General features: G+C 44.1%; 1 protein-coding gene across 12 annotated transcripts in view; it reads right to left on the bottom strand.

Annotated features, from left to right (window-relative positions):
• Positions 1 to 7,589: 7,589 nt before the first annotated feature.
• PARP6 (poly(ADP-ribose) polymerase family member 6) overlaps positions 7,590 to 22,832 on the bottom strand; it is a 31,998-nt gene continuing 16,755 nt past the window's right edge. For 6 of the 12 annotated variants that reach the window (XM_031002276.3, XM_031002272.3, XM_031002271.3 and 3 more), the window contains exons 15-24: positions 20,878 to 20,943; positions 19,860 to 19,927; positions 17,624 to 17,672; positions 17,262 to 17,371; positions 16,433 to 16,505; positions 15,657 to 15,726; positions 9,027 to 9,106; positions 8,566 to 8,629; positions 8,310 to 8,394; positions 7,590 to 7,966 (exon numbers count right to left, since the gene is read on the bottom strand). In XM_031002276.3, coding sequence (XP_030858136.1) covers positions 7,864 to 7,966; positions 8,310 to 8,394; positions 8,566 to 8,629; positions 9,027 to 9,106; positions 15,657 to 15,726; positions 16,433 to 16,505; positions 17,262 to 17,371; positions 17,624 to 17,672; positions 19,860 to 19,927; positions 20,878 to 20,943 — 768 coding nt within the window. In that variant the 3' untranslated portion in view covers positions 7,590 to 7,863. Of the gene's footprint in view, positions 7,967 to 8,309; positions 8,395 to 8,564; positions 8,630 to 9,026; positions 9,107 to 15,656; positions 15,727 to 16,432; positions 16,506 to 17,261; positions 17,375 to 17,623; positions 17,673 to 19,859; positions 19,928 to 20,877; positions 20,944 to 22,832 lie in introns of those variants that run through there. The other 6 variants (XM_031002274.3, XM_031002270.3, XM_031002269.3 and 3 more) reach the window with 3 other exon arrangements.

Genomic DNA, 22,832 nt, shown 5'->3' on the forward strand with positions numbered 1-22,832 from the left:
GCCGTTGGCTCACGCCTGTAATCCCAGCACTTTGGTTGGCCGAGGCGGGCAGATCACGAGGTCAGGAGATCGAGGCCATCCTGGCTAACACAGCGAAACCCCATCTCTACTAAAAATACACAAAATTAGCCGGGCGTGGTGGCATGCACCTGTAGTCCCAGCTATTCGGGAGGCTGAGGCAGGAGAATCGCTTGAACCCGAGAGGCGGAGGTTGCAGTGAGCCGAGATTGTGCCACTGCACTCCAGCCTGGCTAACAGCGAGACTCTGTCTCAAACAAAGAAACAAACAAAAAAAAGATCAAGCTTGGGTTCCATCATACCTTAGTTCCAGTTCCCTATGACCAAATATTGTAATTTAATGTGTAGAGGTCCAGTTCCTCAAAAGTAAATTGAGGACAATTTACTTTTATGGTGGGGTTTGATGATGTATGTGAATGATTCCAACACTGCCCAATAGGCATCCTCTTTCTTTGGGAATTGACTAGTCCTGGAGGGCTGTCCTTGTGACACACACACACACACACACACACACACACACACACACGTTTTCATCCGAAGTTCCTTGCTTATAACTCCCACAGCTCTTGTTAGTCTTTTGTTTATAATGTTGGGGGCACTTTAGGCTCAGAAGCAGGCCTCAGAGAACAGAATTCTCTCTCTCTCCCTCTCTGACCTTCTTCTGCCTTCCTTTCACCTGTTCCTTTTCCCCCAAGGCAGAAATCTTCCTCCAACTTTGTGTCTTGGAGCTGGCTATAAATAAGTTATTTGTCATACCTTTTCTGATTGTAGGTTGTAAGACCCCCATTTCAGAAGGGGTCCTGCCCTGTACCTTGGAGGAAGGGATGCTGCACAGAGGCCAAGACAAATCTCGACAGTCCTTGCTGGGTTCCCTCACTCAGTCTAGAGTATCACTATGAGATCATACCTTTTGGTCCAAGCATATTTCTACATGGTTATCAATCATGCCTATCCAAGGAAGTTTCCATAAAAGGCCTACGAGGACATGATTTGGAGGGCTTTCAGATAGGAGGTTCCTGGAGGATGCCACTCCCAGGGAGGGCATGGAGCTTCCATGCCCCTTCCCCCATACCTGGCCCTGTGCATCTCTTCATCTTTATTCATTATAATATCCTTTGTAATAAACCAGTAAATGTGTTTCCCTGAGTTCTGTGAGCCTCTGTAGCAAATTGATTGAACCCAAAAAGGGGATCATGGGAATCCCAAATTGAAGTTGGTTGGACAGAAGTTCTGGAGGCCCATACTAACTACTGATGTCCAAACCAGGGGCATTCTTGGGGACTGGGACCTCAACCTGTGGGATCTGATATTATCTCCAGGTACAGTGCCAGAATTGAATTGGAGGACACCCAGATGATGCCCGCAGCAGAATTGATTGCCTGTTTGGTGTGAGGGCAAATCCCCCACATATTTGGTCACTGAAGTCTGTGTTGATTATTGTAGTGGTGGCATGAGAACAGAGGAAAAATACAGTCTGAGTTGGCTTTTCCACAAACACCTTCTGACCAGAGCCAGAATGTTTTCCTGAATTTAAGCTTGCCCTTCTCTGGACCATCACTCCTTTGACCCAGTAACAGGTCGGGACTATAGGAAACTGGGGTTGCTGAAGGAGGACACAGGCTTCTCCCCCTAGAGCCAGCCCTTCCACTGTGTTCCTGGACTTGACCAGGATGGGATGGGAAACTGCTAGGTTCACTGGATTTGGGTGTGAGTAAAGGTGGAAATTGGTATGTTTTCTGTTTGGATTCTTGACCACAGAATCTGCAGTTTAATGGTTTAACTCTCTAAAATCATTGGGAGTCCTTGGAGAAGGGGTGGTAAGTGTGTCAACAAACTGTAATGAACCTAATCCTGGAGCCTAAAGACAAGCTTTGGCCCTGATGAAGAGGGTGAGATTACAGGCTTTACATCAATTATGTGACATTTTAGCCTCTATCTGAAATGGCAGTGTTCTCTCAGGACAATACAATTTCCAGGGCAGCCTACCACGCCCGGCCTCTATGTGAAATTTAAAAATTAGCCAGGGCCAGGCTTGGTGGCCCACACCTGTAATCCCAGCACTTTGGGAGGCTGAAGAGGGCGGATCAACTGAGGTCAGGAGTTCGAGACTAGCCTGGACAACATGGCGAAACCCTGTCTCTACTAGAAATAGAAACAATTAGCCAGGCGTGGTGGTGGCTGCCTGTAATCCCAGCTACTCAGGAGGCTAAGGCAGGAGAATCGCTTGAACCCAGAAAGCGGAGGTTGCAGTGAGCTGAGATTGTACCATTGCACTCCAGGCAGGGCGACAAGAGGGAGACTCCATCTCTAAATAAATAGTATGTAGAGATGGGGTCTCACTGTTGCTCAGACTGGTCTCAAACTCCTAGGCTCAAGTGATCTGCTTGCCTCAGCCTCCCAAAGTTCTGGGATTACAGGTGTGGGTCACTGCACCGAGCCCAGGTGAACTTTTTTGTTTTTTTGAGACAGAGTCTTGCTCTGTCGCCCAGGCTGGAGTGCAATGGCGTGATCTCAGCTCACTGCAACTTCCGCCTCCCGGGTTCAAGCGATTCTCTTGCCTCAGCCTCCTAAGTAGCTGGGATTACATGCACCCGCCACCATGCCCAGCTAATTTTTGTATTTTTGGTACAGACGGGGTTTCGCCATGTTGGTCAGACTGGTCTTGAACTCCTGTCCTCAGGTGATCCACCTGCCTCGGCCTCCCAAAGTGCTGGGATTACAAGCATGAGCCACTGCCCCCAGCCTGAACTTTTTTTCTAGGTCTTCCTTCAAACTCCTACAATTTCTTCAGGCCTGTGAGGGTGGCGTATCAGTTTCCCCAGACAAATCCTGGAAGATAAAGTTAGACTTTGGAGTTAGGGATAAAGAGAACAGGCTGTCTGTGTGGAAAGGGCATGCTTCATGGAGGAGACATTCAAGCTAGGCATGGAAAATTGGTTAGAATAGAGATAGGTATGGGAAGGCCATGGTGTGGGAGACGGCCGTGGGGAGGGACAGTTAAACAAATACTGAGTGTTCTCTGAATGCAACTGTGTATCTAGGTTTCCCCAGGCTCCTGCAACCTCATCAGTGCTTAGAACGGAAGGGAGAAGCTTAAGGAGTCCTTGGTCACTCTGATGGAAGTAGAATCTTAGCCAAGGTGACCCTGTCAACCAATGTGACCTCCAGCAATCTTTCTCCAGCCCAGAAATGCTGGGCTCACTGGACAAAGCCCCATTAGAGTGATCTAATCCTATCCACCAAGCAACTCCCTTGGAGGCCCTGTGCTCTTTTTTTCCCTGTAAGTGTAGCCAGAGCTCAGGTCCCCAAAGATGCAAGTGGCACTATAAACAGACCCTATGCCCCCAAAGTAATCTGCCTGGATATACTTTGGCACTTTCCATCCCAAGGAGAGGCAGAGACTGGAGCATCCTGACACATGGCATATGGGGATGAGATAGGGCATCAGTCAAGATGTGGAAGAACAAGAAGGCATCAGTGAAGCCCTGATCAAGTGACTCCCTCCCAAGGAGCCCTCTGGCTTCAGTTCCACCAGTCTGCTTTTTCCCTGACACACTTCCACTCTCCACCTGTGTCTGCCCTTGCTCATTGGCTGCCAGCTAATCTGACCCACCTATCCCAGGAAGGACAGCTAGGACTGAGGAGACTTTGGGTCTTCTCCTAAGCAAAATAATTTTTAACTTAAAGAGTGGCATCTCTGGCTCACTGTGAGAGGAGGAGAGGTCTGATGCATTTGTGGCAAGTCTTGTGCTCCAAAGGAGCCAGTGAATCTTCAAATGAGCTGCAGCCTACCTTATTCCCACTTCTCCTGGGGTAGGAGGGCTCTAAGAGGAATTACACGATCCATAGAGCTTCCTCTACACCACTCCTGAATTAGTCCCAGAAGCTGCGGCATCCCTCAGACCTCCATCTCAGAATCCATCCTGTGAGAAGCTGGTAAGAAACCCAGTAATGACTCAGCACCAGACTCTTCTCCCCTCTCCCCACCAGCCAGAATGAAAGGCAGAATCGAGCAGGCTCCTCCCCAATGGATGGCCACATTCTCACCACAAACTGAGTCATGGTCACACCCTGCCTGATGGAAAATTACCAGGAGGAGGGAAACGGAAGGTTAAACTCCAGGGGTTTGTAATTTCTCAACCTAAAAATCAGATAAATGTTTGAGGTGATGGATACCCCATTTACCCTGATGTGATTATTGTTCATTCCATGCCTGTATCAAAATAACTCAAGTAACCCATAAATATATATACCTACTATGTACCCACAAAAATAAAAAATAAAATAAAAATAGCCATCTACTCTGTACCCGGAACTAATGAAGAAAATAGTTCTTTTCCTGACCCTAGTCCTAACCAAGCATGTCCAGGTCTATGAAGTGAGACTGCTTGAGCCCAGGACTACATGAAAAGTAGGAGGCCGCTGTCAACCTGTATGTATGGTATTTGTAATAGGCTTGGCCCTGTGGAGGATGCCTTGTTGCTCACACCTGGGTTTCACAGGCTCCAGCTTCCCCACCTCCAGAAGAACCAGGCCTGGGCAGAGAAAAGGGCCAACTTTACCTCAATTCCCCCTCCAGGCTGTGGGAGGATTCCTCTCCAGAAACTCAGGGTCCCACCCAAGTTTCCCTACAATGAAGGCATTCTTGTGTTTGTGGGGTTTTAATTATATTTGTTTTACCTCATATATGTTAAGATATTATCATTTGTGGCTTCTAAACTTCTTAGATCCAAAAAGTCCTATTGCTTTTCTGTGGCACTATGAAATGATGTATTTAACTTTATTACAATTTTATTGGCATAAAAAGATTATTATACAGATGATTTTTTTTTTAAAGTGACACCCATAAGGCTAGCTCAGCTATTTGAGTTTTTCTGGTAATATACACCATTTGTTCCTTCTCATTCCATCATTTGCTAGTACTGCTATATTGGATGTCAGTGATACAGAGAAACTATAAGAAATGCTTACGACTGAGAAAAATCTATTAACAATCTTTGAAATTGAACAGAAATGTTGTTATACCATTTGAGTAGCCACACACCAAAGTTCAGTTGCTGGAACATCAGTGAGAACAGTTGGAGACCATCTAGGATAACACAGTGGTTAAAAGAACTCAGGTTCTGGAGTTGGTCAGATCTAGTTAAAAACAGCACTGGCTGCGCACAGTAGCTCATGCCTGTAATCCTAGCACTTTGAGAAGACTGCTTGAGGCTAGCGATTCAAGACCAGTCTGGGCAACATAGCAAGATCCCATTTCTACAAAACACTTTTTTTAATTAGCCAGGCATGGTGGCATATGCCTGTAGTAATAGCTACTTGGGAGGCTGAGGCAAGAGGATCACTTATACTCAGGAGTTGAAAGTTACATGAGCTATGATCACGCCACTGCACTCCAGCCTGGGTGACGAGACCAAGTCTCAAAAAAAACCAAAAAGCAAAACTTAACATTGCCAATAACCAGCTGTGGGACCTTAGATACATTATTTAAGATCTCTGAAGAAAACCTATCTTCCAGCTTTGTTGTCAGGATTAAATGAAAAAATATTTGTAAAGTTTGAACACTTTTCAGCATAGAACCAGAACAGCAATCTGGAGTCAGGCTGCCTGTCACTAGCTGTGGAATATGTTACTTATGCTCTGTGCCTCTGCTTTCTCATCTACAAAATAGGAATAATCACGCCTACTTCATAGGCTTGTTCTGAGAATTACGAGTAAATATATGTAGAAAACTTATACTACTGGCTGGGCGCAGTGGCTCACACCTGTAATCCCACTACTTTGGGAGGCCAAGGTGGGTGGATCATCTGAGGTCAGGAGTTCGAGACCTGCCTGACCAACATGGTGAAACCCCATCTCTACTAAAAATACAAAAAATTAGCTGGATGTAGTGGTGCATGTCTATAATCTGGCTACTCGGGAGGCTGAGGCAGGAGAATCACTTGAACTCAGGAGGCAGAGGTTGTAGTGAGCCGAGATCACACCACTGCACTCTAGCCTGGGCAAAAAGAGTGAAGCTCCATCTCAAAAAAAAGAAAAAAGAAAAGAAAAAAAATTTTTAATACCAAGCACACAGTAAGTAATCCAAAGTGTTAGCAAATTATTAAAGTGCTTAGCATAATGTCAGCACCTTCTTAGTAAAAACTAAAGAAAAGGTCAGCTATCTCTAATACTACAGAGATAGGCACAAAGTCCTCTCAGGAGGCAGGTATTTCAGTCAGAGTGGGCTCAGTGATGAGGTCATTTACTTGGTGAAGAGGTTATTTCCTAGACCTGAAACCAGAATGGGAGAAGAGGGCTTAGGAGACTTGTAAATTAGAATGTATTAGTGTTGATCAAGAATGAGCAAAGTTTAAGAAACAGCTTCTAGAGGGATGGACCTTAAGAATGGTACTTGCATGTTAAAGCAGGTCAGGAACTGAAAACCAGGGTAAGGTACGCAGGCAAGAAGGTACCTCTAAAGTACGGTGAAGGTAATGAAAGACAACAGGTAGCCTAGAGTGTGCTTTGTAAATCAAGCTATAACAGATTAAAAAAACCCTATCCTTGAAATGCCAGGCTTATTTAATGCTTTTTGTATTCTCTGTGCTTATATTCCTGTTTTTCTTCATTAATATTTCATAAAGTATGTAATCCCAGCACTTTGAGAGGCTGACACAGGCGGATGGCTTGAGCCCAGGAGTTGGAGACCAGCCTGGGCAAGATAGTAAAACGCCATCTCTCCAAAAAGTATGGAAATTATCCATGTGTGGTGGCACCTGCCTGTGGTCCCAGCTACTTGGGAGGCTGAGGTGGGAGGATCACCTGAGCTTGGAAGGTCAAGGCAACAGAGTAAGACCCTGTCTCAAAAAAAAATTTTTTTTTCACAAAATATTTTGAAATGTCCAACTGACACAGCTATGCTTATAACTAAGGATCTGGGGCACATGAAGCACAGCCTGAAAGGCCAGCAAAAGGCTGAAATGGGAATTTCAACAGGGAGAAGAAAAAATTCACTACAAACAATTAGGCTTCCTAGAAAGAGCTGCCTTCCTTTACCACCTTGCTAAACTTGGTGAAATTGGGTTGTTTCATTAAGTGAAGCTGCATTCCCTTAGGATGTCTTTATAGATTTCAACTTAGAGACAAACCCCACTTCCTGCTCCCACCAGTTCTCCCCTAACCTCACTTACCCTGAAGAAACAGGTTGGAGGAGAAAGAGAGTAGGGGCCCAGTTCCTGAGATATAGAGCAAGGGAGACTGGGCAGGTTTGTGCAGAAAGCAATAGGCCCTAAAGGCAGTAAATCTTAGCTGCTCTGGCCTCAATGGCCCTTTTAAATGTTGACTAATAGTCATTAGTGGTATTCTATATTCTTGGTTTGTTTCATCTGCATAACTGATAAGTTTCCCTTTAATCCACTGATTAAAAAGCTGACACATCTGTAGTATACTACAATAAATGGACACAACTTTGATACCATGCAACATAAACAGTCCCAACCCGCAGGATATTCCAGTCTCCCCACCCCCTGCCCCTTGTGAGGGCTTGGGGCAGGTGCTTCTCCAAGGCTAGTCAAACCACAGTGATCATATCCAGTCCACAGCACCTTCCATTTTATTGTTTTATTTACAAACAGGGTGAAGTCAAAGGGAAAGTCAGGGGATGGAGTCAGTCTGGGCCATCCGAATGTGGAGTAGTTCTTGGGTCAAGCTCTACCATGAAGGCCACCTCTTACATATCCTTTTCCTGCCCCTTGGTAATGGCCCCTTGATTCCTCAGGGCAGCCTCAGCTGCTGTACCTGAACACTTTTATGAGGGCAGATGGATCCTGGGGTAACAGGGGTGGTACGAGGGCTGGGGCCCCCTCAGTTTGTGTAAACCTGAGTTCCGATCACACGCATGATTTCCTTCTGTATCTTGGGGTCCTGAGTATTAATGTTGGCATCGCCCACCTGACCATCCTCATATCTGCCAAAGATAGGGCAAGTGTGAGCATAAGAGGGAGAACAATACCAGAATAACATCAATCAGTGGAACTGTATTTCAAGGTATGGCCATCCCATCCCAGAAGTCAAAGCCCTTTCTCACTGCTTCATAGTGGAAGATATTCAGCTTATCTGGTTTCCTCTAGATAGATCCCAACAATCTATACCCATTCCCATCCTCCAATGGTAAAGTCCCAGTGACAGCTCCACTCAGGTAGCCAAGGACATGTCTCAGATAACAGAAATAGACTTTTCCCAGTAGCCACACACCATCACACCCCCAACCTCACTCCTCGAGTAATCCCCAGAGTCCCTCCGAGACTTACACAAAGAAGAACCTTGTGCAGACATGGTCGGACACAGGGCACACCCAGATGTTCCCATGCTTCTGGAGGTCCTTAGATGTAATCACTGGGAGAAAGAGGGCCAGAAATCATAGATACAATGCTTAAGGCACGGAGTCCAGGCAGGAGAAGGAAGCCATGCCACTTCAACATCACTCTTGGCCAGATCATGTGCCAAAATTACATCAGAAACAAAGGTTAGAGACCCAGAAAAACAGGACATGGGCAAGCTACCTACCTTCACAAAGTGCTATACAGTTTAGATTCCGACTCTGCAGGAACCTTGACTGAATGGATCGGGTCTGGAAGAGAAGGAGGCAAAGGAGACCAGAGCCAGGTAGATGGGTACAGCTTTCCCTAGAGAGGCTGGTTAGCTGATGATTGGGAGTGGGGATCAGAGATATCCTGGGCTCCCAGCAACACCACCCACCCCAGAAAATTCTGCTTTCCCATAATCAGTCTGGATAGGGTCACAGCTTCCATCCTTACATTTTCATCTAAACTCAGCCTCTGCTTTTATACTCATGACTTCAGCTACATATGACTCCAGACGTGTGTTCACTTTAGAACATACCTGATTCCTTTAAATGATCTCAAATCACTCCCCAACCCATTCTCACCCCACTGTTTCCCTGTCCAGCTCTGGAGCCTAAATTAGCCCCAGGGAAAGGTCCTGCCTCATTAGAATAGTTCCAATACCTGGGGGATGGTATTCATCCTGTTGTATCTCTGGACCAGCTCATCCTTGGAGGGCATCCTGTGCTGTCCTTTTCCCATTCCTGTCACAGAACAATACACCCACTTCATTTATCAAAAATTTACGAAAGTGCCTACTATGTCCCAGCACTGAGCTAGATGCTCATCAAAACAGCAGAGAATAAAACAAACAAGATTATTTCCCCCCACAGAATTTAGTCTGCTGGAAATTACAAGCAAGAACAAGTAATTAACAACACAGTATGGTAAGGGGTTGTGATGCAGATTATAGAGCATGGTGTGAGCCTAGAGGAGGGCAACTAGCCTAGCCTAAGAGTTTAAAGAAGTCATGTGGTCACAGCTAGACTGAGAACTGCAGGATTAGGAAGAGTTAATTAAACAAACAGCAGGGAAGTGTCTGGGCAGAAGTAATAGGATACAGAAGGCTTGAAGGAAAGATAAGGTAGTGTGTGTTAGTTGCATAGAGAATAGTGAATTGCAGAGAAGTGGCGAGAAATGATGTGGAAGAGGCAAGCTAGGATCAGATCAAGCCGGCTTTGCAGGCCATGTTAAGGCAACTAAAGTCTATCCTCAGAACATTAGGGAACCACTGCAGGGTTCTAAGATAGGGGAGCAGCACATGAAATCAGCCAGGAATGAGGGGCCCAGGAGAGTGGGACATCAATACCTTGGTGTCAAGTGCCTGGATGAGTAAAATGAATGGAAAGGAAGCAAGCAGAACAAGTCAGATTTGCTCTAGTCTCAAAGTTACATTAAAAATCTGACCAGTCATTCAAGAGAAAAGCATCAGCAGTTAAGTGATGAATAATTTTGTACAGGAAATCACAATGGCAACTACCTTGAAGAATCCTACTTCAAACAGTCTTCCCAGGCTTGAGAAAGAAGTGCCCATTCCTTCTAGTTTCCACATTATCTAAATCCATAAACTCTCTACCTTCCTTACCCGTTTATAACATTTATAGACTCAACTTGGACTTTTCTTATTTAGATATGAAAATGTGCTTGTGTGCTCCCACTCCTCACTCTTTTCGGTTTGAGGATAGGACGTTAAGTCTCTGTACTCAGCTTTATCATAGGCCCAATCTTACCACAGTTAAGGATAAAAATGTGTACCCATGTGTGGACACACGTGCCTGTGTGTGTCCACCAGGGAGAGAGATGAAGATGGAGATGATGCTATCATTATAGGTCATAAGCACTCTCACCACTCTACCCTGGAACTTTCTATTATTATTAACTCCACTCTGATCAGTTCTTGGTTTTCTCATAACCATGGTGTAGAAATAGACTGATAGCTGTTGAACTGACATTCTTCACTGCTCAGGCTGTCAATTCATCATGCATTTACACTCAAGTCTCATGACAGATTTAGGTAGGGCCTGAACAAAACTCAGGACACCAAGAGCCTCAAGGCTTGAATTGCCCATTTCTTCCTTTTACAGGACAGGTACTCATAACCCCTGTTTTCACCTTCCCCATTAGCCTTAACTAGGTTCAGCTCTCCACCCAAACATCATGACCTTCTCTCAAATTGGGTATGTCAGTGACAAAAAGTAAAATTCCCACTCAGGTTATACTCCAGAGGAGGCACATAAGAAGATAATAAAGAACAATCTGATTTCTCTGGCAGGTCTGAGATGGCCCTTATGATATAACCCAAATCTTGTCCCAACTCAATCCTGTTGTACACTATCCTTTCCACACTGATCCAATGATTGTCCATTTCCTGAGCCCAGAACCTGAGATCATGGTGGCTAGAATAATCCCTAGATGTTTTGTGTCCAGAGTATGCACTTATCAGAAGTCCCTAAACAAGACTAAACAAACAGATGGAGTATATCACCTCCTTTTTCACTGTCCCCTATTTCAACCTGAACTTTATAGCCAAGTCACTGGAACCTCTACTAGATATATGAACACTATTTACACCAACTCTCACTTTCAGAGGGCACCCAATGCCATTAGGCTAAAGATAGTGTGAGAAAGAAAAAACAGAAAACCAGAGCAGAATAGCGTAGAAGAAAACATACACGACAGTTGGTCAAATGCTGGAGTAACTACAGTAAGTGGAACATTTGCACACATTTCCCCCAACATCCCATTATACATACTCACATATCTATAGGGCCCTCAGAGACCCGTCATTCAAGCAAGGCCTACTCTGTCAGTCTAATATAGTGTATTAGTCCATTTTCACAGTACTGATAAAGACATACCCAAGACTTGGTAATTTATACAGGAAAAAGGGTTTAATGGACTTACAGTTCCACATGGCTGGGGAGGCCTCACAATCATGGTGGAAGGCAAGGAGGAGCAAGTCACATCTTAAATGGATGGTGGCAGCCAAAGAGAGAGCTTTGCAGCGAAACTCCCCCTTATAGAACTATCAGATCTCATGAGACTTATTCACTATGACAAGAACAGCACTGGAAAAACCTGCCCCCATGGGCCAGGCGCAGTGGCTCACACCTATAATCCCAGCACTTTGGAAGGCCAAGGCAGGCGGATCACGAGGTCAGGAGATCGAGACCATCCTGGCTAACATGGTGAAACCCCATTTCTACTAAAAATACAAAAAAATCAGCTGGGCGTGGTGGTGGGCGCCTGTAGTCCCAGCTACTCAGGAGGCTGAGGCAGGAGAATGGCGTGAACCCGGGAGGTAGAGCTTGCAGTGAGCCGAGACCGCACCACTGCACTCCAGCCTGGGCGATAGAGTGAGACTCTGTCTCAAAAAACAAAACAAAACAAAACAAAACCAAATAAAAACCTGCCCCCATGATTCAGTTACCTCCCGCTGGGTCCCTTCCACAACACATGGGAATTCAAGATGAGATCTGGGTGGAGACACAGCCAAACCGTATCATATAGTGATAACAACAATGGCCTAGAAATTAGGAGACCTGGATTGCAGCCCTATCTCTGCTACTCATAGCTGTGTGACCATAAGAAAATCATTTAACTTTTCTGTATATCAGCTTTCTTATCTGTAAAGTAATAAGGGATTAAATTAGATGATCTCTAACTCCAATAGTAAAATTCAATTGCATTTTGTATCTATAATCAATTACCCTTTGAGAGAGGGAGATGAAAGGTGTCTATGATATCTTTATGTAACCGGTTAAGTGATGAAGAAAGTCGAGAGGTCAACAGAGATTTCTGGCTTCATCTGGTAACTAAAGGTATTTAGGCACTTGGTAGTAAACAAAGGCCAGGGGGAGAAAAGAGAAAGAAAGGGAGGGCATAGGGAGAAAACAGAAAAGAAGAATCTCAGTGGGCACCAAGAACCATGAGAATCTCACTACTCGGAAAAACAAAAGAACTTAATCAGAGGGATGCTTAGGCTGAGACAAAGATAAAAAGTGAAGAATCCAGACAAATCAAAAAGACTATTCCAACCCTAACCCCACTTTGGATGCCAGGCACACAGAGTAAGATTCACTCATATATTCAATAAATATGTGTTGGTCACTTGCCCTGTGTGGATTAATCATAATCTTTGTTTCATAACACATTATTGTTTTGTTTTGTTTTTTTAAGACGGAGTCTCACTCTGTTGCCCAGGCTAGAGTGCAGTGGCACGATCTCAGCTCACTGCAACCTCCACCTCCCAGGTTCAAGCGATTCTTCTGCCTCAGCCTCCCGAGTAGCTGGGACTACAGATGTTTGCCACCACGTCCAGCTAATTTTTCTATTTTTAGTAGAGACAGGGTTTCACCATGTTGGTCAGGCTGGTCTCGAACTCCCAACCTCGTGATCCACCTGCTTTGGCCTCCCAAAGTGCTGGGATTACAGGCGTGAGCCACCATGCCCAGCCTCATTATTATTTTTTAATAAGACAATGAATACCCAGAGACCCAATCAAAGAACTAAATTCTAAACCTAAAACATTACCAGTGACTTACATCTAACTATATGCCTCCCTTTGGAGGTAATCACTATCCTGCAGTTTGAGTTATTATTCTTTTGTTTTTTCTTTTTCCTTTAGTTTTCACACACACACACATAATACACATATATATGCCTAAACAATGTTTAATTTTGTTTGCTTTTGAACAATATACAAAAGGCATCACAGTCTCACTCTGTCTTCTGGGACTTCCCTCTTCTTATTGAACATATTTATTTATTTATTTATGTATTTTGAGATGGAGTCTTGCTCTGTTACCCAGGCTGGAGTGCAATGGCGCAATCTCACCTCACTGCAACCTCCGCCTCCCAGATTCAAACGATTCTCCTGCCTCAGCCTCCTAAGTATCTAGGATTACAGGCATGTGCCACCACGCCTGGCTAATTTTTTTTGTATTTTTAGTAGAGATGGGGCTTCTCCCTGTTGGTCAGGCTGGTCTCAAACTCCCAACCTCAGGTGATCTCCCTGCCTTGGCCTCCCAAAGTGCTGGGATTACAGGCGTGAGCCACTGTGCCCAGCCAAAAAATACACTTTTATTACTAATCTTTTGTGGTTATATGTGCTGCAAATGTCTTCTGTTGGTTTGTAGCCTGTCTCTTCACTTTCTTTAGGGTGTCTTCTGAAGAATATAAGTTTTAAATTTGTTTTCTTTTTTGAGACAGGGTCTCGCTCTACTGCCCAAGCTGGAGTGCAGTGACATGATCATGGCTCACTGCAGCTTCAACCTCCTGGGCTCAGTGATCTTCCTGCCTCAGCCTCCTGACTAGCTAGGACTTAACAGGCATGCGCCACCAGACCTGGTTATTTTTATTTTTTTGCAGAGATGGGGTATTGCCATGTTGCCCAGGCTGGTCTTGAACTCCTGAGCTCAAGCAATCATCCCACGTCAGCCTCCCAAAGTGTTGGGATTACAGGTGTGAGCCACTGTGCCCAGCCAGAAGTTTTTAATTTTAATATAGTCAAATTTATCAATCTTTTATGATTTGTAATTCCATTTTTTCTATTCTCTGGAAGACTTTGGATAAAACTAAAACAATTTGTTCCTTGAAAGTTTAAGATTAATTTGTAAAACTATCTGGGCTTGGTGAGGTTTATTTTGTGTGTGGAAATTTTTACACAATTTCTATTTCTTTTATAGTATTATGATTATACAGGCTATTTCTTGTCAGATTTGTTATCTTTTTCTAGGAATTTATCCATTTTATCAAAGTTTTAAAATTATTAGCATAGTGTAGATAACTCTCTTATTACTTTTTATTTTCTTTTAGGCAGAGTCTTGCTTTGTTGTCTAGGCTGGAGTGCACTGGTTTGATCTTGGCTGACTGCAGCCTCTGCCTCCTGGGTTCAAGCGATTCTCCTGCCTCAGCCTCTCGAGTAGGCGCATGCCACCATGCCTGGCTAATTTTTCTATTTTTAGTAGAGACAGGATTTCACCATGTTGGCCAGGCTGGTCTTGAACTCCTGACCTCAAGTGATCTGCCCACATCAGCCTCCCAAAGTACTGGGATTACAGGTGTGAGCCACCGTGCCCCGCCTTATTACCTTTTTAAATTCTGCTTATCTATAGTTGTACTGCTTTTTTTGGTTATTATATTATTTAATTGTGTCCTTTTTCTCTTAATCTAACCAGGGTTTATCTGTTCTGTTAGTTCTTTGAAATCATCTTTGGACTTTTTTGGTACTATCTATTGTACCTATTTTTATTTCACAGGTGTTAGTTCTTACCTGTATTATCTCCTTTTTTCTATTTTGTTTGGTTTATTCTGTTGTTAGAGATATTTTTAGGCCTCTGATTCTGGCACTTTTTTCTTTTTTTTTTTTGAGACGGGGTCTCCCTCTGTCAACCAGGCTGGTGTGCAGTGGTGCAATCTCAGCTCACTGCAACCTCCGCCTCCCGGGTTCAAGCAATTCTCCTGCCTCAGCCTCCTGATGGCACTACATTTTCTGATCTTTGTAACAGTTACAAATTACTACAGGATATCAAGTAATAATCTATTAAGAATCTAGCACAATCCCCTTCATGTGGTGAACATGCAACTACATGGTGACTATACCTTGTACAGAGACTACATCAAACAAGCACAAAAGCAGACTGAAAAGGAACTAAGACATAAGCCAGGAAGACTGAGAGAACTCTAAATCAGATTTCCTTTTCTGAGCTTGACTGATCTCCTGATTAGAATCTGGACCTCATCTTTAGAATAAAATGCTTTATCTTGCATTCAATGTGACTAACATAATAGTGTAAGATTATAGACAGTTTAAATTTTAAAAGACGGTTGAGAGAGAGAAGAACAGTGTCTCTAGAAATATAAGCCAATGGAAAGGACGCAAGCCTTCAGATGTTTTCACATGTAAACTTACATGTACAAGTATACACAAACACAATCTATAATTGCCAACACCAAACATGTGTTCTACAAAAAGCCTTGTTATGTCCCTGTTATTCCTCCACCCATTCCCAGGGCCAAGCCCCTGCTATGAATAAAACCATCATTTTTAACAATAACTGGCCTCACCTTGTAAAGAATCTAAATTTCTAATAAGAAAATGTAGAGAGAGAGAGAGAATATGTATCCATGATCGGGGAGAGAGCTGACACAGACCAAGTATCCATAATGAGGGAGGAACAGACAGCACAAATCATGTATTCACAAATGGAGGCAATGTAAATAGAGTCAAGGTGGCCACAGAGTATTTCTTACCTGAGTATCCAAAGGAAATACTGGAGATGGGGCTCAGGTAGATGCCTTTGCCATAGGCTGCTCCATGCAGCTTGCAGGGAAACACCAGGATGAGTAATATGAGCCTGGGCCCTCCCATGGCTATTTATTAGGCAGCAGCAAGGCTTATCCAGCCCTCTGTCCCTCCTCCTACCTTCTCATTCAAGTAACCCTAAGCACCTATTCTCGGAAAGCCAACTGGCTGAAAAGTGGATGCAGGTTAACCTGCTTGCCTATGAAGTGCTACATACTGACACACTCGAGAGTGGGAAATGGTAGAATCACTGAGTCAGTCCCTCAGCATTCATTTTCCTGTCTCCAGGCCTTGGTACATATGCAGATTCCAAAAAAGAGGAACTACAGAATGGGTAGCCAGAAGGAGGGCCAATACACACTCCCTGGAGTCTCTCAGGGCATAGAAAAAAGTCTCCCATATCTACTCCTTGAATGAATAGCCACATAAATTGAAAAGCTCTAATAGATTAATTCATCACAGTGGCTACAATCAGCAATTCCATATTCCTGCTTACAGGTACATTCCCATTCCCCAAACCACCAAAAAAACACAGCCTGAGATCAAATACACAACAGCCACGTTCTCTATTCATACAGTTCTAACTTCCTCTCTAGGGAACTCCACAAGACAGGTTAGGCTTGAGGACACTGAGGCAAAAACAGCTTACTCTAGAGCAGCCTTCCACAAAACTGAGTAGGGAAGGGAGCGGTTAGAAATAAAGGAGAAAGGGGCACAGCCTCACCTGCAGTTTGGTGTAGGACGCATTGACCAGCCCATTGCGCAGGATCGAATGCCAGTTCTCAATGTGGGACCCACTGTAAGGCAGGGTAGAATACATGTCTCCTTATGATATGAGGTTCCCAGGAACACTCCCAAGACTGCCATTCCCACCCATTCTCACCCACACAGGACATGAAGATGGACAGGTACACCTAGTGATGGACATGCACATGGATACGGTCACAGGCATGCAAGATGTGTGTGTGTGGTTAAACTCTACATCTCTATTTCCAGTCCCATCCTCTCTTTGGTGCTTCAGCTACTCCCATCCTAAATCCTCAACTGCTGGTTCAGTATTTTTATTTGCCCATTATCCTGACATTTCAAATTCAATAAATTCATCTGAAAATCAACAAATTTATCACTGACCCCAAATATGGCTTCCAGTTCTGACTTCATGTTCTATTTTAAGAAAAGGGTACTACCACTCCCTATAAGTTCTCTTTAATACCTCTCTTTCTTTCTCTTTCCCTCCTCTCAAAATTAGGCATAAATTGTGGATTTTTCCATCAAAGTAACTTTCAGATCTGTTCTCTCCAATCTATTTCTTCAGCCACATCTTTTCACATGTAAATGTCATTTTTCCTCAACTACATCATAAATCGTTTGAGAATAAAGACCACATTATATGTACCTTTTTGTCCTCTATAGCACCTGCCACAATAGCATTTAGTAAGTATCTGCTGACTGGTTGATGGACACATGTAACACAAACTCATATCTCAAGGGCATCCTTCTTGCTCATCCCCGCCCCCTCACCACCCCCACTGCCCAGCCCCCAGCCTCCTCACTGGAAGGCAAAGGTGCTGCCATAGAGCTTCTTGGCGGTCCGGAACCGAGCCTCCTTGGCAGGAGGGCTGCTCAGCAGGAGGAACTGGTGTGAGGTGTGCATGAACTTCAGCTGCTGCCCAGGGTGGGGGTGGAATCAGGAAAACAGAGCAGAAATCGAGATCAGGGAGGGAAGGGTTGGGGATAGGGAAACAAATCAGGCTTGCATTAACCCCACACAAGGGAAATATGCTAAGGCCCAAAGACTAAGTTGATGGACAGAGCAATGTAGGCAGATCTAGGACCAATATGGTTAGCTGGCTTCCAGCCCCTCCCTGCCCCTCACCAGAAATTTAAAGCATTTAGAGGGAGAATGGTCACTTACCCTGCTGAGAGGTAGTTTGACAATGTGTGACCTGTTGCTAGAGATGATCCTGGGAAGAAACAGAAAAAAATAAAAAGGATAGAATAATTATGTATTTAAGCTATCCTTCCTGAACAAGCCAGTCTTCCTCTGCCTTTGGGAGAATAAACAAGGATTCCTGGGCTGTCCAAATTGTGTGAAATGTCAAGGTCACTATCTGGATATTCCTGTGGGTGATAGTGCTTATGAATAAAAAGGTAAAAAGGAAGGTAGTGACCAGACACAAGCTAATTATTGGGGAGTTAAACAATGGATGAAAAAAAAAGGGGTGGGAGGAGTGCTGCTACAAGTAGGGAGTAAAAAGGGTAGAACAAAAGGAAGAACACAGAGGTCACCTACAAAAAAAGAAAAGAAAAAACAGAAAGAAGAGGTCTGAATTAGAATGGTGACAACTTATACCTGGGATTTAGACTCAGATTCAGACCTGGGCTCAGAAGCCATCCTTCCTGAGCTTAAGAGAAAACATGAAAGCTCTCAGGAATGGGGAGAAATGGAGAGAAAGTTACTGTCTAGGCTGGAAAAAGAAACAGAAGGAACTAGAATGAACTTCCTTAGGAGTCAAGGACGGACTAAGCTCTATACAGGCTGAACACAGAAGATAGAAGAGAACAGACATAAAACACTGAGGGCTCAGCAAGAGAGCACTATCTCCCATGTGGATACAGTTTGCTGTTGTCTTTGTTTTTTGTGCCTCATCTATGTACCTGTGATGCCACCTCAGATGGTCTATGCCTGGTTATTCCTCAGGTAAGAGGGAGAAAGCTGTTGCACTGAGGAAGTGCTGAAGGCTGACTAGGAAGAGGGAGGCAAACTAGAAAGGGAAAGCTATGTCAGGAAAACAATAGAAATTGAGATCAGGAATGGATGGCAGCAGGGACAGTCAAAATCTTGGCTAGGAGAAGAGCACAGCAATAGTGCCTCAAGGCTCTGGACATTCTGTATCATCAAGGAGGCCCAGAGACAGGGCAAGGGGATAGCAGGAGGAGACAGACGTCTCTGGATGCAAAGAAAACTTAGTTGAAATTAACAGTGTTAATTTCTACATGCAAAGGAAACAAAAACCTATTGGTGGTGACTATAGTTAGTAACAATGTGTAATATTCTTCAAAATCACTGTGGTAATAGATTTTAAGTGTTCTCGCCACAAAAAATACATACGCGAGATAATGCATATGCTTATTAGCTCTACTGAACCACTCTGCAATGTACACATATTTCAAAACATCATGTTGTACACAATACATGTAATTTTTTTTTTTTTTTTTGAGACGGAGTTTCGCTCTTGTTGCCCAGGCTGGAGTGTAATGGAGCAATCTCAGCTCATGGCAACCTCCGCCTCCCGGGTTCAAGCAATTCTCCTGCCTCAGCCTCCCGAGTAGCTGGGACTACAGGCATGGGCCACTATGCCCAGCTGATTTGGTATTTTTAGTAGAAATGGGGTTTCTCCATGTTGGTCAGGCTGGTCTCGAACTCCCAACCTCAGGTGATCCGCCCGCCTCGGCCTCCCAAAGTATTGGGATCACAGGTGTGAGCCACCGCGCCCGGCCCTATAATTTCTATCTGTCAATTTAAAAAATAAATTAACAAACCAAAAAAGAAAACAAACAACAAAACCTATTGCGAAACATGGAACACCTAAAGAGAACTTGAAAAATCATGTCAGCTGCACATCGTGGCTCACAGCTGTAATCCCAGCACTTTGGGAAGCCAATCAGGAGGATCACTTGAGCCCAAGAGTTCAAGACTGGCTTGGGCAACATAGGGAGACTCCATCTCTATTAAAAAAAAAAATTAGCTGGGTGTGGTGGCGCATGCCTGTGGTCCCAGCTACTGGAGAGGCTGAGGTGGATCACTTGAGCACTGAAGGGCAAGGATACAGTGAACCATGATCGCACCACTGCACTCTAGCTGGGGCAACAGAGTGAGACCCTATCTCAAAAAAAAAAAAAAGAAACAATTAAAATAAGATTAAAAATAATTTTTTTGAAAGAAAAATCATGTCAGAATTTGTGGGCGTTTTGTAGGATGTGTTGTTTTCAAGGCAAGCTATATCAACAAACTCCAAGAAAAAGCACCCATTACTGCCTATAACCTTGGGAAGGATGTTGAAACCACCACTAAAAGAAGGTACAGGTTCCATGTCCAATAACTCCCTCCCTCCCCATAACCCAAGAAGGATGAGCCATTCTATCCATACCACTGCAGGAGAGGATGGGCCAGGGGATCCAACTTGTCCATCTGTTTCTTGATTTCCAAATATGAGCCCTGTAAGACAATGGCCATAACGTTATCTCCCTGGAGAGGTGGGAGCCTACCTGCTTTCTGCTTTTCACAGAGTGACTATTAGGGTCCAGGGCAAGGTAGGCACCAAAGGCCACACAGAGCAAAAAGGAGATAGGGTTCCCACCCTCAAGGAGCCCTAGTCAGGCTGGGAAGACTCATAAATAAATATGAAAATGACTGAAGATGCTTACAAAACAACATGCAGGTGGGTCTCCCTCATTTTATGCAATTCCTACAGCCCTAAAAAGTTGATTATAAATCAAAAAATAAATAAAATCAATGTCCCAAGAAGATTAGGCTAAGGAATCCTGTGGTAAATCTTTAAATAAAGCAAAGCGTCCTCCTGACAAGTAAATCATTCCTCCTAGGTGTATCTTATGTGTAAATCTCAACTGTGATATACAGGATTTGCTGAGAAGAGGCCCACCTGTAAATGAGTACAAATGAATGTCTATTCATGCAGAGATTGCAGACGAGGGGTGGGGAAGTCTGGTGAGGGACAGCCTTGAGTCAAAGGATGGTCACCGCTCCATGTGGCTGCCCCACCCCTAGAAGGATAGAAGATGTAGGCCCCTGTGTCTAGTTCCTTACCTTCAAGCCCCCCTCCTCCTCACCCTCCCAACCCTGGGCAGAGGTCTTTCCTTCACTTCTTAACTCCCTAAGAATTATGGCAAAACATTAAATATGAACAACTTGTAAAGGAATTAACAGCAAAGGTAAAGAATGAGACACAAAGACTAAAGAGAATAAAGAGGAGTAACAGAGCTAACAAAACAGAGAACAGGAATTGGGAAGGTTAAAGAGGAAAGACTAAAAAAAAAATACAGTGAGTAGCATCTCTAAATCTTCATCCCACTCCCACAAATTACAAACAGAATAGGACACTTGAACTGGGCAGGCAGAGGAGAGGGGACAGAGAGAAGGCAGAATACCTGGGTCATCTCCCGAATAGACATCACACTATCCAGAGCTTTCTGAAGCCGCTCATAATTCTTCTTCTGTGGAGAATCAATGGGAAGAGAAGAACCAAATAAAGAAAAGTAGAGGAAAGTAAGATGTGATGAAAAGGGGCTAGACGTACCAAAAAAAGTCTAGGCCCTAGGAAACAACAGTATGTCATGGAAAGAGCATTAATGTCAGACAGTTCTAGGGGCACATGCTAGTTCTCTTTTACCAGCTGGGAGTAACATCGTAAGTTATTTGGCCTCTTAGAACCTTTAGCATCCCTTTATGCAAGTGAAGATAACTCCTATCACCCCCATAGAGATGTTCTGAGGATTAAATATCATATATAAAGAACTCTGTATAGTAATGACAGTAATAGTGAGGTACTATGCTGGGTACTTGTGATGGTTAATTTTGTGTGTCAACTTGACTGGGCCATGAGGTACCCACTCATCTGGTCAACCATTATTTCTGGGTGTGTTTGTGAGGGTGTTTCTGGTTGAGATTAACATTTGAATCAGCAGACTGAGTAAAGCAAATTGTCCTCCCTAATGTGGAAGGGCCTTATCCAATCAATCGATGACCTGAATAGAACAAAAAGGCTGACTCCTCTGCCCCACCCCGCCATGAGTTTGTAGAGTTTGTAGGTATTCCTCCTGCCTGATTGCTTGAGTTGGATTATCAGTCTTTTCCAGTCTTTGGACTTGAACTAAAAAAAAAATTGGCTCTTCTTGGATGTTAAGCCTTCAGGCTTTCAGACTAGAACTTACACCATTGGCTCTGATTTTTTGGTTTTGTTTGTTTTTTTGAGGCAGAGTCTCACTCTGTCACCCAGCCTGGAGTGCAGTGGTGCGATCCCGGCTCACTGCAACCTCTGCCTCCTGGGTTCAAGCGATTCTCATGCCTCAGCCTCCCAAGTAGCTGAGATTACAGGCGCCCACCAACATGCCTGGCTAATTTTTTGTATTTTCAGTAGAGACAGGGTTTCACCATGTTGGCCAGGCTGGTCTTTAACTCCTCACTCCAGTCAAGTGATCCACTCGCCTTGGCCTCCCGAAGTGCTAGGATTACAGGCAGAAGCCACTGCACCCAGCCCACTCTCTGATTTTTCAAGCCTTGGGACTGGGACTACCACTATACCACTGGCTCTCCTGGGTCTGCAGCCTGCTAACTGTAGATGTTGGGACTTCTCAGCCTCCATAATCATGTGAGGCAATTCCTTATAATAAACCTCTTTCTCCTTCTCTCTCCATATATATCTCCTATTGGTTCTGTTTCTCTGGAAAACCCTAAAACAGTACTTTACATATATTACTTCTCTTTTCTTTTTTTTTTTTTTTTTTTTTTTTTTTTGAGACAGAGTCTTGCTCTGTCGCCCAGGCTGGAGTGCAGTAGTACAATCTCGGCTCACTGCAAGCTCTGCCTCCCAAGTTCATGCCATTCTCCTGCCTCAGCCTCCCGAGTAGCTGGGACTACAGGTGCCCACCACCACACCCGGCTAATTTTTTGTATTTTTTAGTAGAGACAGGGTTTCACCATGTTAGCCAGGATGGTCTCGATCTCCTGACCTTGTGATCCACCTGCCTCAGCCTCCCAAAGTGCTGGGATTACAGGCGCGAGCCACCGCGCCCAGCCTACTTCTCATTTGTATAATGATCTGCAAAATAAATATTATCCCTTTTTACAAGATAAGGAGATTGAAGTTTAGAAAGGTTAAGTGACTTGCCTAACACCCTTCAAATGGGGAGCAGCAGAATCTCAAATGGAATCCAGGTCTGTCTGGCTCCAAAAGCCCTTTTTCCCTATCATAATGTAACTAATATTAATTCTTCTCCCCTTTCTGTGTCAAACTTGGCTATTTATTCACTGAAACAGCTAAATCACAGAGTTTAAGAATTCTGTCCCTTATTCCAAGCCCTGTATATACCAGAATGTCAGCCCA

Source organism: Gorilla gorilla, chromosome 16 (genome assembly GCF_029281585.2).
Source record: "Gorilla gorilla gorilla isolate KB3781 chromosome 16, NHGRI_mGorGor1-v2.1_pri, whole genome shotgun sequence".
NCBI classification, from domain to species: domain Eukaryota; kingdom Metazoa; phylum Chordata; class Mammalia; order Primates; family Hominidae; genus Gorilla; species Gorilla gorilla.